Genomic DNA, 20486 nt, shown 5'->3' with positions numbered 1-20486 from the left:
CCGCCCGCCCTCCTCTCTCCCGGAGAGTCGGCACTGCCGGCGGGGCTGGAGAGTTTCCGTCTTACATCTCCTACACAGAAGGAGGGGGCGGTACTTAGTTCCTGGTCGGAGGCAGTTCTCCGTGCCGGTCCCGGGAATCCGTCTGCGCCCTTCCCTCGCTGGCCCCCGGAGACGGAGCAGCTCGCTCAGATTGGTATTCCCCACGCGGCTCAGCGGCGGCCCGCGGGAGACCAGAAACTTGAATTGACTCGATTAAGTAAAATGGTCCTGAGAATCCGGAATTGCTAGTCCCTCCCTCCCCTAGATGGAATTCCATGACCAGAGATTTACTAGGAGTAACCATTGAATGCTGTTTATAACGTATATTTATTTGCTTTCAGTTAGTACAACTGGATGGGGTGTGTGTGTGTGTGTGTAAGTAAGAAGCGATTAGGTATTTTGTATTTGAAAGCAATTTCATTTGATAATTACTTCACATGTGACACCAGATAGCAGAATGGAATGTCTTATTTGTTTAATCTTTTTTGTCCTTAAAGCTAATTGGAATAATGTATATGAAATGATTGAGAATTGACTTCACCAGTCTTGAACTCCGGACTTGAGCACTGTCCCTGAGTTTTTGTGCCCAAGGCTAGTGGTCTTAGCTACTTGAGCCATAGTTCTCCTTCCAACTGTTTGGTGGAAAATTAGAGCTAAGGATCTCACTGACTTTGCCCAGCTGGCTTCAAACCACAATCCTCAGATCTCAGCCTCCTGGATAGAGCCACTGGCGCACACACTAGCTTCGGATACTTTTATAAAAGCAAGAATGATGGAAACCCTTGTTCATCCATAGGAATGTATTTCAAAACCCACATAGGATTCCTGAAGCAGAATGCAACTGAACCCTGTACATACTGGGTTTTTTTTTTTTTCCTATGCAAACAGACCATGATAAAATTTCATTTATGAGGGCCTGGGAAAGTGGCTCAATGGTAGAGTGCTTGCCTTGCATGCATGAGGCCCTGGGTTCAATTCCTCAGCACCACATAAACAGAAAAAACGAAAGTGGTGCTGTGGCTAGAGTATTAGCCTACTAGCTTTGAGCTGAAGAACTGAGGGACGACAGTGCCCAGACTCAGAGTTCAGGCCCTATGACTGGCAAAAAAAAAAAAATATATATATATATATATATATAATTTATGGATTAAATACAGTAAAGGAACCCACAATAATGATAAAAATAGAACTAATTATAATTAGGTTGCTAGCATCACTACTTTTACACTTTGAGATCATTTTTGAGATCATTTGTAAAATAAGAGTTCTTGAACACAAACATTGGAATTGTTTATCTTAGCCTCTAGGTCACTAGCAGGCAGGGTAATATTCAGTGTATGTATATTCTGGGCAAAGCAATGATTCACTTCCTGGGTAGGACAACATGAGCTTTCAGCATAGTGTTGCACTACTCAGAACTTCCTGCAAACTAACACCAGTTTTTTACTTCAAGAGTTTTCCAGGTAATATTTTTCAAACTGCAATTCACCATGAGTAAGTGAAAATAGAAAATGAAGGCCTGTGATACTGGAGTTCAGCAAAGAGGCTCAGACCAGAAAGTTGTTTTTCTACTGGTGCTGGGTATTAAACTCAGAGCCTCATTCTCTGTCAGCTTCTTTTCCTCAAGGCTGGTGCCCTACCACTTCAGGCTTTTTGGTGACTAATTGGAGATGAGTCTTGGAGCCTTTCCTAACTGGCACTGGCTTTTGAACAGTGTTCTTCAGATTTCAGCCTCCTGAGTAGGTAGGATTACAGGGTAAGCCACCAGCACTGAGCTTCAAATTATGAAGTTTTAATCTAGCAGTTCTCAATTTATAAATGGCATTTTAAAATATAAAGGAAACCACCAAAACATGAATTTAGATAAATAGGAGTACCAAGAATGAGCTTTGACATTCAGTAACATTAACTGATAAGGAGAAAAGGAAGAATCATTGAAAAGAATGAGAAGGAATAACCAGAAAAGAGGAATACAAGCATTGGTGCTCTGGAAATCAAATTAATAACATGCCTTAGTAGGAAAGAATCAACTCTTGTCAACTACTGCTCATAGGTTAAGTAACATGAAGATAAGAATTAGCCATTCCATACCCTCTAACATACATTGATGACCTTGATGAAATGACAGAATCTAGTGAGGGCTGTCTCAAAAGAAAATAACAACAAAGAAACCCCCCCCCACACACACAGATTTGAGAAAAGAGAAAATGGTGGTGAGTAGCTTTCAAGGGCTCAGCTGGGTAACAAAAGTGAAATTAAAGCTTGAAGTCCTTCCAGACTTTTAATTATATTAATGATTAGTGAAAACAATTATACTCCTTAAGAAGAGTGCCGTGAAGGAAATTAGAGTGTAAGAAAAGTAATCTAACAGTAAAATAACAAGCATTTGTTTTGAACTAAATTATTTTTTAACTTTTGTTTTTCAGTACAAATACAGAGACCTAACTGTACGAGAAACTGTCAATGTTATTACTCTATACAAAGATCTCAAACCTGTATTGGAGTCATATGGTGAGTTCATGCAGTAAAAATACCTGTTCCTATACTTTGAGTGTGATCTTTGTTTATGACTATAGTTTTCTCATTTTCTAAGATTGTTGTTTTTTTTGTCCTTGGGCTGGAACTCTAGGCCTGGGAGCTGTCCCTCAGCTCTTCAGCTCCAGGCAAGCTCTCTACCACTTGAGCCACAGTGCCACTTCTGGTTTTCTGAGTGGTTTATTAGAGATAAGAGTTTCACGAACTTTTCTGCGCTAGCTGGCTTTGAACTGTGATCCTCAGATCTCAGCCTCCTAAGTAGCTAGTATTACAGGCGTGAGCCACCAGCACCCAGCAGTTGTTGGTTATTTTAATTGTAGAATTGAACTTCCAACTAATAAAAGTGTTAGGGAATGGAAAATTATAAGATCTTGTATTTGTTTAGCTCTTTTTTTTAATTGCTCTCATACAACTCTGCAAGTGTAAACCTATGAAGGAGTTTATTTCTGTTTTGTGGTTTTAATGTAAAACCCAGGGATTCACATGGATTATACATTTGCAGGAGGAAGTTTTAAAGATCTTTTAGTTCCTTATTTCTCAATTTTATCCTTAGACATCTAGTGAAAAATGTTGAAGAGGGAAGTTTAATTTCTTTAATTAAAACAAAATTAAGATGAGTGCTGGTGGAAAAGGCTGAGATAAGAAGATCATGATTTGAAGCCAGCCTTGGCAAAAAAGTCAGTGAGACTCTGTCTTCTATTAACCATCAAAATGATGGACTGGAGGCATGGCTCAAGAAGCAGAACACCAGCTGTGAGCTAACAAGTAGAATAAGAGCATTCCCAGACAAAAATTTTAAAAGATCGAAATACTTTTAGAGTAAATAAAATCCTAAGTTTATATAAGATGTCTTTATTTTTAAATACATAAAATAAATAGAAATTGATTTTACTACTACTCTAGAGTAGATCTGAGGATCGCAGTTCACAGACAGCCCAGGCAGGAAAGTCCATGAGACTCTTGTCTCCAATTAACCTCCAGAAAACCAGAAGTGGCACTGTGCTCAAAGTTAAAGTTGTAGAGCACTAGACTTGAGCAAAAGGAGCTCAAGGATAGGGCCCAGGACTGAGGGGAAGGACCCTTACAGTTGCCAACAAAAGAATTTGTAAAAGAACTAATATCAGCGATGTAGAGAGCTGTTTGGTGGTAACAGAGTTTGGGCTTGAGACTTTGTGCTTAATAGGCAGATAAGTTTTAGTTATTTTTCTAATAGGGTCTCCCATTTATGTCCAGGCTGGCCTGGACTGTGGTTCTCCTATTTATGCATCAACATAGCTAAGATGACTGGAGTACCCAAGTTTTTATTGGTAGAAATAGGTTCTCATGAACTTTTTGACAGAACTGCCTGGAACACTGAGGCTCCCAATCTCCACATACACCTGGAGTGACAGGCATGAGTCCCTGTTCCTGGCCTAACTAGTTTTTTGTGTGTTCACTGTGCATTAAGTCTGTTAGCTTTCCGTTGCTGTGACAGACACCTGAGAAAATTATCCTAAATGAGGAAACATTTCTCTTGGCTCACAGTTTCAGAAGTTTCATGGTCTTTTGGATTACATTGACTATGGGCCAGTGGTGAGGCAGAACATCATGACAGAAGGGCTTAGCAGAGGAAAATTGCTTACTTTATGGTAGCCAGGAAGCAGAGAGAGAAAAGGGGCTAGAGACAAGATATACCTTTTTGAGGAGCACTCTCTATAACCCCCTTTGAACTAGATCTACTTCTTAGCTTATGCCACCTCCCAATAATATCAAATTATCTTGTTTTGGTGGTAGGGATCAAACCCAGGGTCTCAAGGATGCTAGGCAACTGTTCTACCCTTCAGTTACACCCTCTGCATTAACAGTGATTTTTAAATAGTTTTAGAATTATGTTAGTTGGATATCAAAAGCTAATATTTACTGGAACTGGAACCATAGCATTCACCTCCATTTTTATAAATTGACCAAAGCATTCTTTCTTTATATTATTGAGCTGGTCCACAGATACAATCAACAAAGAATTGTTTGTTATACAAAGAAGGTGGTACATTAACAAGTTAGTCCTTTTCAAGGATACTAATACATTTAACCAATGTTTGTGAAAAGAACAACAAAAAAGCTTAAAGTGTTTTTACAAAAATGCTTGTAAGCTGGACACCCACTGGCTCATGCCTGTAATTCTAGCTACTCAGGAGGCTGAGATCTGAGGATGATGGTACAAAGCCAGCCCAAGCAGGAAATTCTGTGAAACTCTTGTCTTCAATAAACCACCAGAAAACCAGAAGAAATGCTGTGGCTCAAATGGTAGAGCACTCGCCTTGAGCTGAAGAGCTCAGCGACAGTGCCCAGTCCTAGAGTTCAAGCCTCACAACCAACCAAAAAGAAAAAAGCTTGTAATTAAATCTTTGTTTTTTTTCTTTCAGTTTTTAATGATGGCAGTTCCAGAGAACTAATGAACCTCACTGGAACAATTCCTGTGCCTTACAGAGGTAAACAACTTATTTATGTTCTAATGTAGTTATATTTGATGACATACTATATTGTCGAAGGGTTCTAAGTAAATTCAACCTACCATTTCGTGGTTTTAATAATAGTTCTGTCCTAAGTCATCTTCATTTAGCAGCCAAGTCTCACATTTTCTGCTGCTTAAAACCTTCCTGATCTATTAATGCACCTAGCATGCACAAGGCCCTGGGTTATTGAACGATCCTCAGCACAATGAAAAAAAAGGGAAAGAAAAAACCCACCTTTACTAGGATATAGTAGCTAATAAATGCTTAATTGCATTAGAAAAATTGAATGTTTTGAAAAGTCAAAGAGTATTAAAACCAAAATATGATCTTAAATAACTTCTAGTTCAACCTCTCACACCATTCAAGTTTTCCCATCCATGGGAACTTATGTGGTATAGTGGTCAAGACATACTTTTATATATTTGAATAATAATTCCTAACTAATAATAGTACCCAACTCAGGCTAACTGAGAATTCATCAATAATATATATAGCCAGGTACTGGTGTCTCACATCTGTAATCCTAGCTACTCAGGAGGCTGAATGAGGTCTGAGGATCACAGTTTCCAAAGCCAGTCCAGGCAGCCAGTAAGTGATAGATGGAAAAAACTTGAAGCACAATGTGGTATATAATAAGCAGACAATAAAAGTAGCTATTTATGGTTATGCTGTTGGTAATAATGCTAATGATAATCTGTCGCTGATATCCAGTCCACCACCTTCTGCTGGGATGCTTACAATGATAAGGAAACATTCAGCTTCATAAAGAAACTGCTTAAGCCAGGCACTGGTGGCTGACCACATTGTAGACACCAGTTAGGATCTGATTGTTGAACTGGATTTTATATTTCAGAAAGGGAATATCAAGTTTTTAATCTCTGATAATAATGCTTTAAGTTACATTTATCCTCTTATTTCCAAATCCCCAACCCCCAAAGCAAGCCTTAACTGAAATGACATACGTAGCAAAAACTCATTTGGTCAAAAGAATGGCTCGAGAGGGAGTCACTGAGTTCAAACCCTAGCAACACTAAATATTAAAAAATAAGTAAACACTAAAAAATGGAAGTTAAAAAAGGATAATTTGTGAAGACTGTTTTACAGCAGCAGGCAGATGCTGGGAAAATAGTAATCAGTTTAGTGCCTTCATCCTACTGATATATTTTGTGAAATGAGAATTTGAGAAACTAGTCTTAAACTGCTTTGAAATGAAAGTTTTGTTGCTATATGTATGTATGTATATTCTTGTCTCTTTGTTACCTAATAAGCTATTGAAAAATAGCAAAAATAAAGTAACAAGTTTCTCCTTCTCTCTCAGGTAATACATATAATATCCCAATATGCCTATGGCTGCTGGACACATACCCATATAACCCCCCTATCTGTTTCGTTAAGCCTACTATTTCAATGACTATTAAAACAGGAAAGCATGTTGATGCAAATGGGAAAATATATCTTCCTTATCTACATGAATGGAAACATGTGAGTATTAATAGGATTAAGATGACTACTGCTGCCAAGGTAGCTTAAGCCTGTAATCCTAGCTACTCAAGAGGCTGAGATCTGAGGACCACAGTTCAAAGCCAGCCCAGGCAGGAAAAGTCCATAAGACTCTTATCTCCAATTAACCACCAGAAGATAGGAAGTGACACTGTGACTCAAGTGGTAGAAGGGTTAGCCTCGCGCTAAAGAGTTTAGAGACAGTATCCAGGCCCAGAGTTCAAGCTCCACAACCAACAACAAAAAGATGACTACTGTTTTAGAAACTGATGAGTTCAGCCGGGCAGTGGCTCACTCCTAGCTACTAAGGAAGCGGAGATCTGAGGATCACTGTTGCCAGCCCATGCAGGAAAGTCCATGAGACTCTTATCTCCAATAAACCACCAGAAAACTGGAAGTGGTGCTGTGGCTCAAATGGTAGAGTGCTTTCCTTGAGCTGAAGAGCTCAGGGACAGTGCCTAGGCCCAGAGTTCAAGCCCCACGACTGAAGGAGGTGGGGGGTTGGGGGGTTGGAGGAAATTGATGAGTTCATAGAAGAACTCAGTGAGATTAGGAATGCACAAAAAAACTAGATTAAGACTTAAGAATAGGGCCATCAAATAAGTCAGTTTGAGTAACATTGCCCAACATAGTTTACCTTAAATAGGGGTTAGTAAATATTTGAGAGGAAAAAACAACACTGTCTTTGTAACTGTTAAAGGAAGGAAAGATTCTTTGACAATTTCCATCTTTTGTTCTATACCCCAACAATTTTAAGCTAGAGTCTACCCATAATCCAGAGTTCTTAATACTACCTTAAATAAAAATAAATTTTAAGAGTTTTAGCTGGGGTTGGGAAGGTGGCTCTGTAATAGAGTGTTTGCCTTCAATGCATGAGGCCCTGGGTTCCATTCCTTAGCACCACATAAGCAGAAAAAGCCAGAAGTGGTGCTGTGACTCAAGTGGTAGAGCACTAGCTTGACCTGAAATGCTCAGGGACAGCACCCAGGCCCAGAGTTCAGGCCCCACAACCGACCAAAAAAAAAAGTTTTAGCTGGGCATGGTGACTCATGCTTGTAATCTGAGGACTTGGGAGGCTGAGGTAGGAAAATTATAAGTTCAAATTATAAGACAGACCTGTCTCAAACAACAGAAACAAAGAAAGACTCCTATGTGTTTTCAAAGTAATAAGATTGCTTTTTTAAAATTTTAAATCACATTGTGATCACTGCTTATATTCATTTCTGAATTTATGTCATTACACTTAAATTGTCCATTGACAGTTAAAAGTTTTAGTTAGGTCTGTGGACTCAGATGAAGAATAATTCTGTTTAGCATACTGTTTTTATATACATGAAATGAGGCCTCCCACAAATATACAAATAATGATTAAAAAGCACCTGCCTTTATTAAAATAAGATTAAATAAAATTTTTATGATTGAGACCTTAGAAAACTGTCAAACTGAGTTAAAAACTGATGATAAATGGCCAAAATTTTCTTTTTTACTGGAAAATGACTTGAGCTGATATTTATATGTTTTTCTTTTTTAGCCACAGTCAGATTTGTTGGGGCTTATTCAGGTCATGATTGTGGTATTTGGAGAGGAACCTCCAGTCTTCTCTCGTCCTACTATTTCAGCGTCATATCCACCATATCAGGCTACAGGGCCACCAAATAGTAAGTAAAATTGAGATTCGATTTTAAAACATAAACAAAGGAAAACAGCCTTATAAAAATTTTTAATAACTGCACTTTGCTTTTTAGCTTGTCAAGTTAGTGGAATTTGGGGAAGTATGCTGAGGCCCCACATCTGCATGTACAGATTCCTACCAAAGACTGCCGTTTGGGCTTCTGTTTGTGGGTAGAAATCTATGTGTGGATCTGCTGAATTCCAAGATAGAGGAGAAAATGCTGAAATAGAGCTAGAATTTTTAAATTATGCATGCCATAGAATAGCCTTACTTGACTAGCTTGGAAGCAATATAACATGAAAGGTAGCCTGTCTTTTCTTTTTGAACCTGCATGATCAATATTGTACATAAGAATTAGGTATAAGGTTAATTGAATCATTCATATTCAGCTATTCTGGGTATACACAATTGGACATCTAGCTCTCAGCTGTTTTCTCTTTAGTACAGTCAATTCATGATTTTACAATTTGTGGAAGATGGGAACATTGAGATTGTGTCAGTTCTCTGATTGGTATTTATTATCCTTACAGTCCATTAATGTAAACAATTCTTAACTGATACTTTAAAAATACTCTGAACAGTTGGGAATTGGTTGTACTTAATTGTTTTGACTTTACTAAATTTGTATTTCTTTGTGTTTTCACCTGTGGTTTGTTTTGTCTGTCTGTTTTCGATGAACATTATTTTTTAATATAACTGAGCTTTGTTTTTTGTTGTTACTGTTGTTTTGTTTTTTGCTATTGCAGCTCAGGCTGGCCTTGAACTCACCATGTAGCTGAGCCTAGCCTCAAAACTTGTAATCCTCCTGCCCTCTGCTTCCTGTACTGGTACTAGGGGCATTATTTAAGTTTTAACATAAATTATGTGAGCTTTCATTTTCTTCTGAAAAATCATCCTATTCCTTTCTAATCTTTCTTGAAGAGCATCTTGATATAAGCAGAATGGGAATCTTAACACAACGCTTCAAACCTATTTCTCTCTTTTCCTACCTTCCCAGAATAAGCTTAGTTTTCGGATCCACATCCCACCTGTTAATAGTGATTATTTTGGATCAGAAATTTGCTCTCATCTTTTTAAATACTGTTGACTATAGTACCCAAGAGTACACAGTTTTGCTTATTTGATTTTGAAGTACCAAATATTTCCTAATCTTATTGTTAGTTATTTGCTCATATAACATAACCAGTAACCCTTTTCAGACATTTAGGTAGTCTAAGCAATGCTTTTGTTCCCTTAACTTGCGGATTTTCCTGACATTGGAATTTCAGTATTTGGAAAGAGTGTACACTATGTTCACTATTGCAGTTTTGTTGTTGTTGTTGTGTTGGTGCAAGTACTGGGGCTTGAACTCAGCGCCTGGGCTCTGTGCCTTAGCTTTTTCCCCTCAAGATTGGCTTTCTACCACTTGATCCACAACTCTACTTCCAGCTTTTTGGTGGTTAGTTGGAGATAAGAATCTCACAGATTCCAGCTCACTCACTACAAGCAGTAACACTCTAGGGTTAATTTAAGTAAAATTACTAGAGACCAGTTTATTAGTTCATTCCAGTTTTAATAAATTTTATACATTTATGCAGTATAAATCATCATCATCATTTTTTTTCTTTTTGGTCCCAGTACCAGGGCTTGAAATTAAGAGCCTCACACTCATCGTTCTTGCTCACAGCTGGCACTCTTCCACTTGAGCCACATCTCTGGTTCAGCATTTTTACTAGTTAAGTGGAGATAGAATCTCCAGCCTTTCAGCTTGGTTGATTTTTGAACCATAATCCTCACATTTTAGTCTCGTGAGTGGCTCTTAGCATTAATATTTTTTTTACTATAAAGAAATAAAGATCTGAATTCTATCCTCCCCTCATACGTACAAAAAAATAGCCAAGAAATTTGGATACATATTCAAATAAATATTGTGTTATACACTTCTTTTAGTATCATCATTGCTCAAAATATCCTTTAATTTCTTATAGGATGGCTTTTAATTTGCTGGGTTATGCTAGGCTCTGATGCTACAGGCCTGTAATCCTGTAATCTCAGGAAGCTAGATAAGAGGATCATGGTTCAGAGCTAGCCAGGGCAGGAAAGTCTGTGAGACTCTTATCTTCAGTTACCTATCAAAAAGGTGGAATTGGCTCAAGTGGTAAAGTGCTACCCTTGAACAAAATAATTCAAGGACAACACCCAGCCACTGCATTCAAGCCCCATCAATAGCACAAAGTAAGAATTTTAAAAAATAGAAAAATCTAACAGTGTTATAGCCAAGCATGATGTATGTGCCTGTAGTTTCTACTACTCAAGATACAGGAAGATCACAGAAGTTCAAAGATAGCCTGAGCAGCATGGTCAGACCATGAGGAAGAAAGAGACATCAGCACTATAGTATAGTCAAACTTCAATTTTTGACAACAGTAATGATTATGCATTTGTTGAGTGGTAACTATAAGTCACAGCTAAGGACTTCATATTATCACAGTTACCCCATGTATTATATATATTGGTACCCCATTTTATTATGGCTCTAAAATTAACCTGGTATCTAGTTCTTTGCTGTCTGGGATTTAAATGATACTTATTTCTAAAAGTTGAATCTTGAAGGCTTTAGTTCAATTATTAGCTTTTTAGAACTTCAGAAAAGGAAAATTGCTTGTACTTAAATGAAGTTGCAAACCACTATGAGATGGTAGTCTGTATTTATAGGAGTGGTTGTCTATTGTTGACACTTAGTAGTGTCCTTATCTTTTGAAAAAGGTATTTGTAGAGATGGAGGTGTAGTTAAGTGGTAAAGCACCAGCACTGAGCAAAAAAAGTAAAGCAAAAGTGCAAGGCCCTGAATTCAACCCCAAATGCTACTGCATGCGCACACACACGCATGTGTACACACACACATACACACACACACACAAATGGTCAGGTGTGCTTTGTGGCAGAAAAAAGATCTAGCTACTGTGATATTTTCAAAAACTTTTTTAAATTTCTGAAATATTTAATATCATCCTTGCTTTATTTGACTTTAAAAAATCTATATTGAATCATCCTAACAAGACTGTGAACACTGACACTTGGAAATTATGTATATTCTGCAACTAGTAAAAGACCCTTCTAGATAGGAGCCCAGCATACTTCTCAAACCCATTTATATTCTCTAAAAGTTGGTTCTTTGAAATCTTCATGTTTCTCACCTTCAAGCTTCCTGCATTATTCCTGGTACTTGATCCCTTTTATTTGCCCTATCTCCTAAATTTACATTAGAGCCTGTTCCTGGATGGTCCCAAATATAGCACTCTGTACTTTTCCTATCTTCACACTTAATATATCATAGAACACAATATAATCATTCTTTGTCACTTCAACTGAATCTAAGCAACTTGAAGCCAGGAGTTCATTGTTTTATTCTCTTTTCTCTCTCCATAAAATTTCTCATTTCTGTCACATAAAAGGTACTAGAATATTTACTGCCTCAAGGGCTAATTCGATGAGAAAAGTTTCACTTAGGAAAAATTAATTTTGAGAATCAGTCATTTTTAGTTGAGGCAAATTACCTTTTCTTCTTCCATGTTAATTATCCTCTTGGCATCATTAATAAACTTAGTTCTATGCCACTAATGCTGTCTTGAAAAATATGTATAAAGCATTGTTTAAGATTGCTAGATTTTACCTTTTTTTCCATAGTTTCCCAAGATTTTATTTATAGTCAATCTAGATAAATATGAATGTAAATTTTGTGTTGGACTTCTCATGATAATTTGAAGTCTTTTATAGTTCTCAAGCCAACAAAAACAGCTGTGCTAATGGTCAACATAGTCATAAAAGAAACATCAAAAGATTTCTTAAGGCTTGGCACCTGTGGCTCACACCTGTAATCCTAGCTACTCAGGAGGCTGAGATCTGAGGCTCTTAGTTTGAAGCTAGCCCAAGTTGGAAACTATGAGATTCTTAAGTTAAGCACCAAAAAAGCCAAAAGTAGAGCTGTGACTCGGGATAGTGCCCAATCCCTGATTTCAAGCCCTAGGCCAGTACAGTAAAACAAGATTTCTTAAGTACAGTGAAGAGATCTCTGATCTTAAACCAAATGAAGCCAAAATTACCTTTTTCTAATTTACAAATTGAAATAACTCGTCTCAATTTATAGATTCCTTGAGAGCTTGTGTAGAGATGAGCAATTTAGCCTGTTTGCTGGTTGTTTCTTGTTGGGATTATCATGAGTATTGTAACTCATATTTAATGATTTGAGAATTCTGATTTCAAAATATTCCATGTAATAAAAAACTAATGTTGGCCAGATATTTGTTGTTTTGAGGGTGAGATTTAAATCTTACCCTCAAATTTTGCTGTGAAAATTTGCTGTGGTTTAACATGGTACATATTTTATTCAGTAGTCTTTATTATAGCATATATTATATTATTTTAAAATATTAAAAATTGTTTTTAGCCTCCTACATGCCAAGCATGCCAAGTGGAATCTCTGCTTACCCCTCTGGATACCCTCCTAATCCCAGGTAAAGAAGATTTATCTTTTTAGTAATTATATCAGCAATTTTGTGTTTGATTTTTGAATCAAAATAATGATCACTAATGAGGGCATTAAAATAAGATTAGGATGGGCTGGGAGGGTGGCTCAGTGGTAGAGTGCTTGCCTTGCATGCCTGAAGCCCTGGGTTCAGTTCCTCAGCACCACATTAGCAAAAAGAAAAAAGCCAGAAGTGGCGCTGTGGCTCAAGTGGTAGAGTGATAGCCTTGAGCTGAAGAGCTGAGGGACAGCGCCCAGGCCCAGAGTTCAAGCCCCATGACCGACAAAAAAAAAAAATGTTTAAGCTTCTTCTGTTTTGCTTTACTGGTAGATGAGAAAATATCATGATCACATAGAATTTCAACAAGTCATGTGCAGGATTTTGTTGTAGACAAGTGAGAGCTGGTAATACAGTTAGTCTTTGAACCACTACACTGGCAATGAATTACTGACCAATAACTCAAAGTGCTTTTGCCCAGGGCTATAGGTTGGCTCTTTTTAACCAGTAATTTTAATGGACACAAAGAAGCCATGTTTTTGTTTTGTGATTTGGTAGGGGTTTTGTGGGGGGAGGGGTTGTTTGGTTTTTGGTGGTACTTGGAGTTGAACTCAAGGAGTATGCTTGTTGGGCAGGCATTGTACCACTTGTGTCATACATACTTAAGCCCTTTTTGCCTTCATTAATTTTGAACAGGTTCTCATATATATGACCAGGCTGGCCTGGGTCTGTTATGCTTCCCTTGAAGCTAAGATGATAGGTATACAACTGCATCCAGCTGTAGATTGAGATGGGTATCTCTCAAGGCTGGCCTCCAACTATGGTCCTCCCAGTCTCCTCCTCCCAAATAAGTAGGTATATAATGCAGACCTACCTACTTGGGAGGTGTAAACCCAGCTAGAATCCATGTTGATCAGAATTGTAAATGTCATAGACCTTACATTGATAAAGTAGGAGTAATCAAAACATTATTTGTTTAACAGGTAGCTAGTAATCCAGTTTTTCTTTTTTTGTTTCCTTTGCTGAGACAATGCCTTGCTAGGTAGCCAGAGTAAGTTCAAACTTGCACTCCTCCTTTCTCAGCCTCCTGAATAGCTGGGATTACAGGCAAGTGCCAAACTTAGCTATTTTTCTGCATTATAAAAGAAACACAAACTAGCCGGGCGCTGGTGGCTCACGCCTGTAATCCTAGCTACTCAGGAGGCTGAGATAGGAGGATCCCGATTCAAATCCAGCCCGGGCAGGAGAGACTGTGAGACTCCTATCTCCAATAAACCACCAGAAAACCGGAAGTGGCGCTGTAGCTCAAGTGGTAGAGCGCTAGCCATGAGCTGAAGAGCTGAGGGACAGTGCCCAGGCCCAGAGTTCAAGCCCCACGACCGACAAAAAAAAAAAGAAAGAAACACAAACTAATACACATTCAGAAGAAAGTGATTAGAGCCAAAAAAAAAAATCATGTCCTATAAAGGATGATTGAACAAATTAAGAATATTTAATCTGTGCTAGGCAGAGTGGCCTGTACTCTGATCTCATCTACTTGAGAGGCAGAGATTAAAATAACTGAGGCTAGCCCAGTTAAAAGTAAGACCCCCATCTCAATTAATATGCCAGGCATGGGTGGTACACAGCTGTACTCCCAGCTATTTAGAAGAATCATAGTTTGTGGCTCACTCCAGAAGAAACTCAAAATTCTACCTGACAAATAACTAATACAACAAAGGGTTGGAGTATAGCTCAAGTTACAGAGTGCTTGTCAATTTAAGGCCTAGTTAGCCCCATCCTACCCCAAAAAAAAGTTTAAAGAAGAAAAGACTTGTGTGGAAAACGTTAGTTTTGAAATGTTTAGTATTTAAAGTCTTCAAAATACTTAAGTGATCTTCCAGAATGCAGATTGTAAGCACTGATGTTCAGTATTAGAAAAAAATAAGCATTTGCAGGAATACTGGAAATGATATTTTCAGGTAGGAGGTTTGTTAGATAGTAAAATACTTTTTCTTTTTCTTTTTCTTTTTTGCCAGTTCTGGGGATTTAACTCAGGGCTGGGGCACTGTCCCTGAACCTCTCTTTTCTTGGGGCTAACACTCTACCACTTCAGCCACAGAGCCACTTCTGGCATTTTCTGAGTCGTTTATTGGCGATAAAAGTCTCACAGACTTCCTGCCCAGGCTGGCTTTGAACCCTGATCTTCAGATCTCAGCCTCCAAAGCAGCTAGGATTATAGGCATGAGCCATCAGTGCCCAGCTTCAAGGAGAATACTTACAAAGAATGTTATTCTGACTTTGATATGAATACATAGTTGACACAGAATGCCATAAAGTTAGAAGAAATGTTTTTAAGAAATGTTTTTAAAATGAAAATGTTTTCAGATTGAATATTCAGAGGTTCCTAATGAGACTAGAAAAAAAATATTGTCATTTCCTTATAGACTAGAGAATAAGGACAGAAAAGTTCTCTCAGAAAAGTTTTACTGCTTTTGATATTGGGATTTTGTCCTTAGAAATATTTTAGTTTTCTGCTATGCAGTGATCCTTAAATAATCCAAGCAACCACATTGGACCATTGATTTTTAAATTCAGAGTCACTACTGGAATTTCCATAGACCATTACTTGAATAAATATATTTAATCATAACTAGTAAGTTCAATAACAAGAGTATATGTCAAGCTACCTTCCTGGTGAGATTTTTTAAAGTGCTTTCATCACGTCTATAATAACAATAAAGTAACTTAAATGTATTATTTTTAAAAAATGTTTTCATGTTGTGTCATCTTAACATGTAATGTTTTTGGTTTTTTAGTGGTTATCCGGGCTGTCCTTACCCACCTGGTGGCTCATACCCTGCCACAACAAGCTCTCAGTACCCTTCCCAGCCTCCTGTGACCACTGTTGGTAAGTGCTTCTGAACACTTCTATTTCCACACTTTAGAAAAGTCCCAAGTCTCCATTGGAAAAGTTTAGAATAGTCAAGTCCTGTATTCCATGCAAAAGTTGAGAATATTCTTTATTCTTCAGGGAAAATCTTTAATAGTCAAGTCCTATAATCAAAAACTTGAAGAATGATTCATATAACAGAGCATGTTTTTTGGCATTGTTGTCAGGAATCAAATGGCTTTAGATACTGGGATTTATTTCTAGGTCCTCTCTTCAATTCGTTGGTTTATGTGTGTTTGTATGAAAACAAACACCACATTGTTTTGACGCTGTGGCTCTATAATATAATTTGAAATCAGACCGTGATACCTTAAGCCAGTAGGGTTTTATTTTCCCACTGAGGATTATTTTCTCTGTAGATACTTTCTGTATTTCCAAATGGATTTTAGGATTATCTTTTCTACTTCTGTGAAGACTGCCATTAATATTTTATAAAGGAAACTAGGAAGCCATGTGCTGGTGGCTCATGCTTGTAATCCTAGCCACTTAGGAAGCTGAGATCTGAGAATTGCAGTTTAAAGCCAGCCAGGGCAGGAAAGTCCATGAGATTCATATCTGCAATTAACCACCAAAAAGCCTAAAATGGAGCTATGGTTCAAGTGTTAGAGTGCCAGCCTTGAGTACAAAAACTCAAGGACAGCACCTAGGCCCTAAGTTCAAGCCCCAGAACCAACACACACACACACACACACACACACACGCACACACACACACGCACGCACGCACGCACATGCACGCACACACACAAACTGGAAATTCTAGGATGAAATATGTGTTGTTAGTAAGGATGTAGTATTGGTATAACTTGATCCATTTAACTAAAAATAGTAAATTTAACAAGGTTTATTGGTATATTTGTCTTTGGAAAATCTAGACTCAGTTATCTTCTACACAGATAAATGGATTACTTTACTGTTGTATGTGATTGTCTTACCGTTGTATCATTTGATCATTTGGGTACCTAATTGCTTAAAGGAGGATTTTCTGCATCTTTTAAGTACTATAATAAAACTTCATGTAGATTGTGTGGGGTTTTGTTGTTGTTTGGTGGTTTTGTTTTGTTTTGGTTAGTCATAGGGCTTGAACTCAAAGCCTCTGGGAGCTATCCCTGAGCTTTTTCACTCAAGGCTAGTGCTCTACCACTTGGAGCCACGGTGCCACTTCCAATTTTCTGGTGGTTAATTGGACATAAGAGTCTCAGGGACTTTCCTTCCTGGGCTGTCTTTGAACCATGATCCTCAGTTCTCAGCCTCCTGCATAGCTCGGATTACAGGTGTGAGCCACTAGCACCCTGTATAAGACAGGTTCTTTTAAATAGTTTAAATTCCTATTCCTACTGCATCCTTCTCAAAATGGAGACTAATGAAATACCATCTTCATTAGTCTTTTTTTTTTTGTCAGTCATGGGGCTTGAACTCTGGGCTTCGGCTCTGTCCCTCAGCTCTTCAGCTCAAGGCCAGTGCTCTACCGCTTGAGCCACAGCGCCACTTCTGGTTTTCTACTCGTTTCCTGCCCAAGCTGGCTTTGAACCTCGATTCTCAGATCTCAGCTTCCTGAGTACCTAGGATTACAGGTGTGAGCCACCGGTGCCCAGCTTCATTAGTCTTTTTTTTTGGTCAGTCATGGGGCCTGAACTCTGGGCCTGGGCACTGTCCCTCAGCTCTTCAGTTAAAGGCTAACGCTCTACCACTTGAACCACAGCACCACTTCCAGCTTTTTCTGCTTATGTGGTGCTGAGGAATCGAACCCAGTACCTCATGCATGCAAGGCAAGCACTCTACTACTGAGCCACCTTCCGAGCCCATAAATTATCACCTTGTAAAAAACTGACATTACAATTTGGCCTAACTCCTGTTCACATGACTGAATAGTTAATTTTTTTTTTTTTTGGTTGGTTATGGGCTTGAACTCTGGGTCTAGGCACTGTCCCTCCTCAGCTCTTCAGTTCAAGGCTAGCACTCTACCACTTGAGCCACAGCACTTCCAGTGTTTTGGTGGTTAGTTGGAGATAAGAGTCCCAAAGACTTTCCTGTCCAGGCTGGCTTTGAACCACGATTCTCAGATGTCAGTCTCCTGAGTAGCTAGGATTACAGGCATCAGCCACCAGCATCTGGCTTGAATAGTTAATTCTTTAAATCAATTAAGTCTGTGAAAGGTTCTCATGAAATATACCAACTTTTTGACATATTTTATTATGTATGTTTAGTAAGTGAATAAATGTGTTTCCCACATTCTTTGAGGTAGTTGACATTAGATGACATATTCTTTCTATAGTCATGAATGGTACTTTCATTAATTTTTTTTTTGGAGACAAGATCACCATTCCTGTATTTGGGGACTCTCCCCTCAGTGGAGAATAGGTTGGAAACTTTATATATCAGAAGTGAAAGTTGTTATAGAAAGTGGCTTAAAATCTAGCTAAAATGTAGAAATCTTCAGAAGTAACTAAATCATTTGCTTTCATTATTCAGGTTCTGCAAGTGCTGAAATATCCTTGCTTATTTAAACTTAAAATAGGTTTGAGCTGAGGCTGGGAAGGTGGCTCAGTGGTAGAGTGCTTGCCTTGCATGCATGAAGTCCTGGGTTCAATTCCTCAGCACCACATAAACAGAAAAGGCTGGAAGTAGCACTGTGGCTAAAGTGGTTGAGCTGAAGAGCTGTGGGACAGCGCCCAGGCCTAAAATTCAGGCCCCACGACCGGGAAAAAAAAAAAAAATTGGTTTGAGCTAATTGTAAAATAAAGTTCATATAGAACTTGGAAAAAAGGGAAGGTTATTATAGAAGAGATTTAATAAGTTGGGCACAAGTAACTTACACCTGTAATCCTAGCTATTCGTGGGACTGAGATCTGAGGATTGGCATTCAAAGCCAGCCCAGGCAGGAAAGCCCATGAGACTCTTATCTCCAGTTAACCACTACAAAACCAGAAGTGACACTATGGCTCCACATGGTAGAGCACTAGCCTTGAGCAAAATTGCTCAGGAACAGCACCCAGGCCCCAAGTTCAAGCTCTATGACTGGTAAAAAAAAAAAAAAACAGGGCTGGGAAGGTGGCTCAGTGGTAGAGCACTTGCCTTGCATGCTTGAGGACCTGGGTTCGATTCCTCAGCACCACATAAGCAAAAAAAGCCGGAGGTGGCGCTGTGGCTCAAGTGGTAGGGTGCTAGCCTTGAGCTGAAGAGCTGAGGGACAGCGCCCAGGCCCAGAGTTCAGGCCCCACGACCGGACCCAAAAAATAAAAATAAAAAATAAAACAATGATGATTTAATAATTTGTTTGGAGAAACAAATCATAGACCAATTTTCACCTCCCTGGCAAAAAGGCAAATCAAAGCAAGTCAGAAAGACTGAATTCTCATAGTATATCTTGATAGTAATATAAATATCCTTTTGGGGACAGGAACAGTATCTTCAGGCTTAGCAATGAATTGTATATACAGTGAGAATTATTTAAATAATGCCAAACAGTGATACTGTGTAAATCAATAATGGTAAATGCTTTATATTCATGTATGAATACCCCTTCCAATCAAAGCCCATTAAAGGAAGAAAGTTTGGCGGTCAGTTTGCTGATACGTGGATTAGATCTTTCATTTGGATTAATCCTACTTTGTCATTTAGAAATTTTATGTTTATAAACAATTGCAGTAATTACCTCTGAATTCCAACAGAAGGTAAGAGAAGGGAAGATTCCATAAAAACACATCCTAAGGACCTATAGCAATCTGAGGTGCTGAGATTGCTTTTGTGCTAGACTCCTAGAACCTGACTCATTCTGTTAATTTTAGGAAATCATTCAGCGTCATTCAGTGTCATTCACAAGTTTAGCGTTTAGACTACATAATACAAAGTATTACAATATAATAAAACTGTTAATATAATTCAAAAGTATTAGTGTCTTGCTAACTTTTTGCCTGGTCTAGCTTTGAAATGTAATTCTTCTATCTTCATCTTTCCGGAAGCTAGGATAACAGGCATAAATCACCATACTCAGCCACGGAAAATGTTTCTAAACTAATAAATATAGTAAGAATTGTTAAAATAGGTTCTAGTTGCACTACTGCTTGAAAAGGTATGATTAACGAAGAAAAGATTATTGGTGGAAATTAGTTTTACCTATAATTTCACAGTAGAGAGATGGAATTTAAGAGTATTGTTAAATTGTTGGTTTAGAATGGCTTAGAGTTTGTTGCTGGGAGAGGTAGTTGTGATTATGGACAAGAACAGGATAATCTTTCAGGTAGTTTGAGCAAGGCAAGGCTTTGCAAGGCCTTCAACATAGTTATTTTCCATAGGTGATTTAAGTATAGTAGATGTACATCTTAAATTTAAGAATGAGATTGGAATAAGGGAGTCAAGACCAACAAATGAATTTACAAGTAGCAAAAAAACACCTGGCTGGAAAACAAAGTCATAGAAGGATTTCAGCAGTTTGTTAATCTCTTTTTTTCATAATATCCTCCTAGCCTTTCTAGATACTTACCCTAATTGGCTACCAAGATATTATATCCATTTAGGCTGTATGTTTGTATAGATATCTGTTTAATACATTAAAAAAAATTCACCTCCTAAGTACCATTTAGCCCTTTTAGGGTAGTTACTAGTGACAGTATTACTCCCACTGAGAATATATGTGGGTTATACTGAAGATGTATAAGACTGGACTTAAATTCAAGTCAAAAGAAGTCAAAACTAGGATGAATAAACTTCGTATCTATGGTTTGAGACTAGGAATTGAAATTAATAAATGAATCTTTCTTTTACTGACTTTGGAGCATAACCAGAAACCAGGAGTCATTGTGCTTTGATGACTAT

General features: G+C 38.1%; 1 protein-coding gene across 1 annotated transcript in view; it reads left to right on the top strand.

Annotated features, from left to right (window-relative positions):
- The window catches only part of Tsg101 (tumor susceptibility 101), a 28588-nt gene that overhangs the window by 440 nt on the left and 7662 nt on the right, over positions 1-20486 (top strand). The window contains exons 2-7 of the mRNA XM_013019658.1: positions 2466-2550; positions 4977-5042; positions 6385-6548; positions 8098-8224; positions 12665-12731; positions 15539-15630. Coding sequence (XP_012875112.1) covers positions 2466-2550; positions 4977-5042; positions 6385-6548; positions 8098-8224; positions 12665-12731; positions 15539-15630 — 601 coding nt within the window. The remainder of the gene's footprint in view (positions 1-2465; positions 2551-4976; positions 5043-6384; positions 6549-8097; positions 8225-12664; positions 12732-15538; positions 15631-20486) is intronic.

This window comes from Dipodomys ordii, unplaced genomic scaffold (genome assembly GCF_000151885.1).
Source record: "Dipodomys ordii isolate 6190 unplaced genomic scaffold, Dord_2.0 Scaffold46, whole genome shotgun sequence".
NCBI classification, from domain to species: domain Eukaryota; kingdom Metazoa; phylum Chordata; class Mammalia; order Rodentia; family Heteromyidae; genus Dipodomys; species Dipodomys ordii.
Note: the sequence above shows the minus strand (reverse complement) of the source record. Positions and strands in the feature narration are given on the sequence as shown.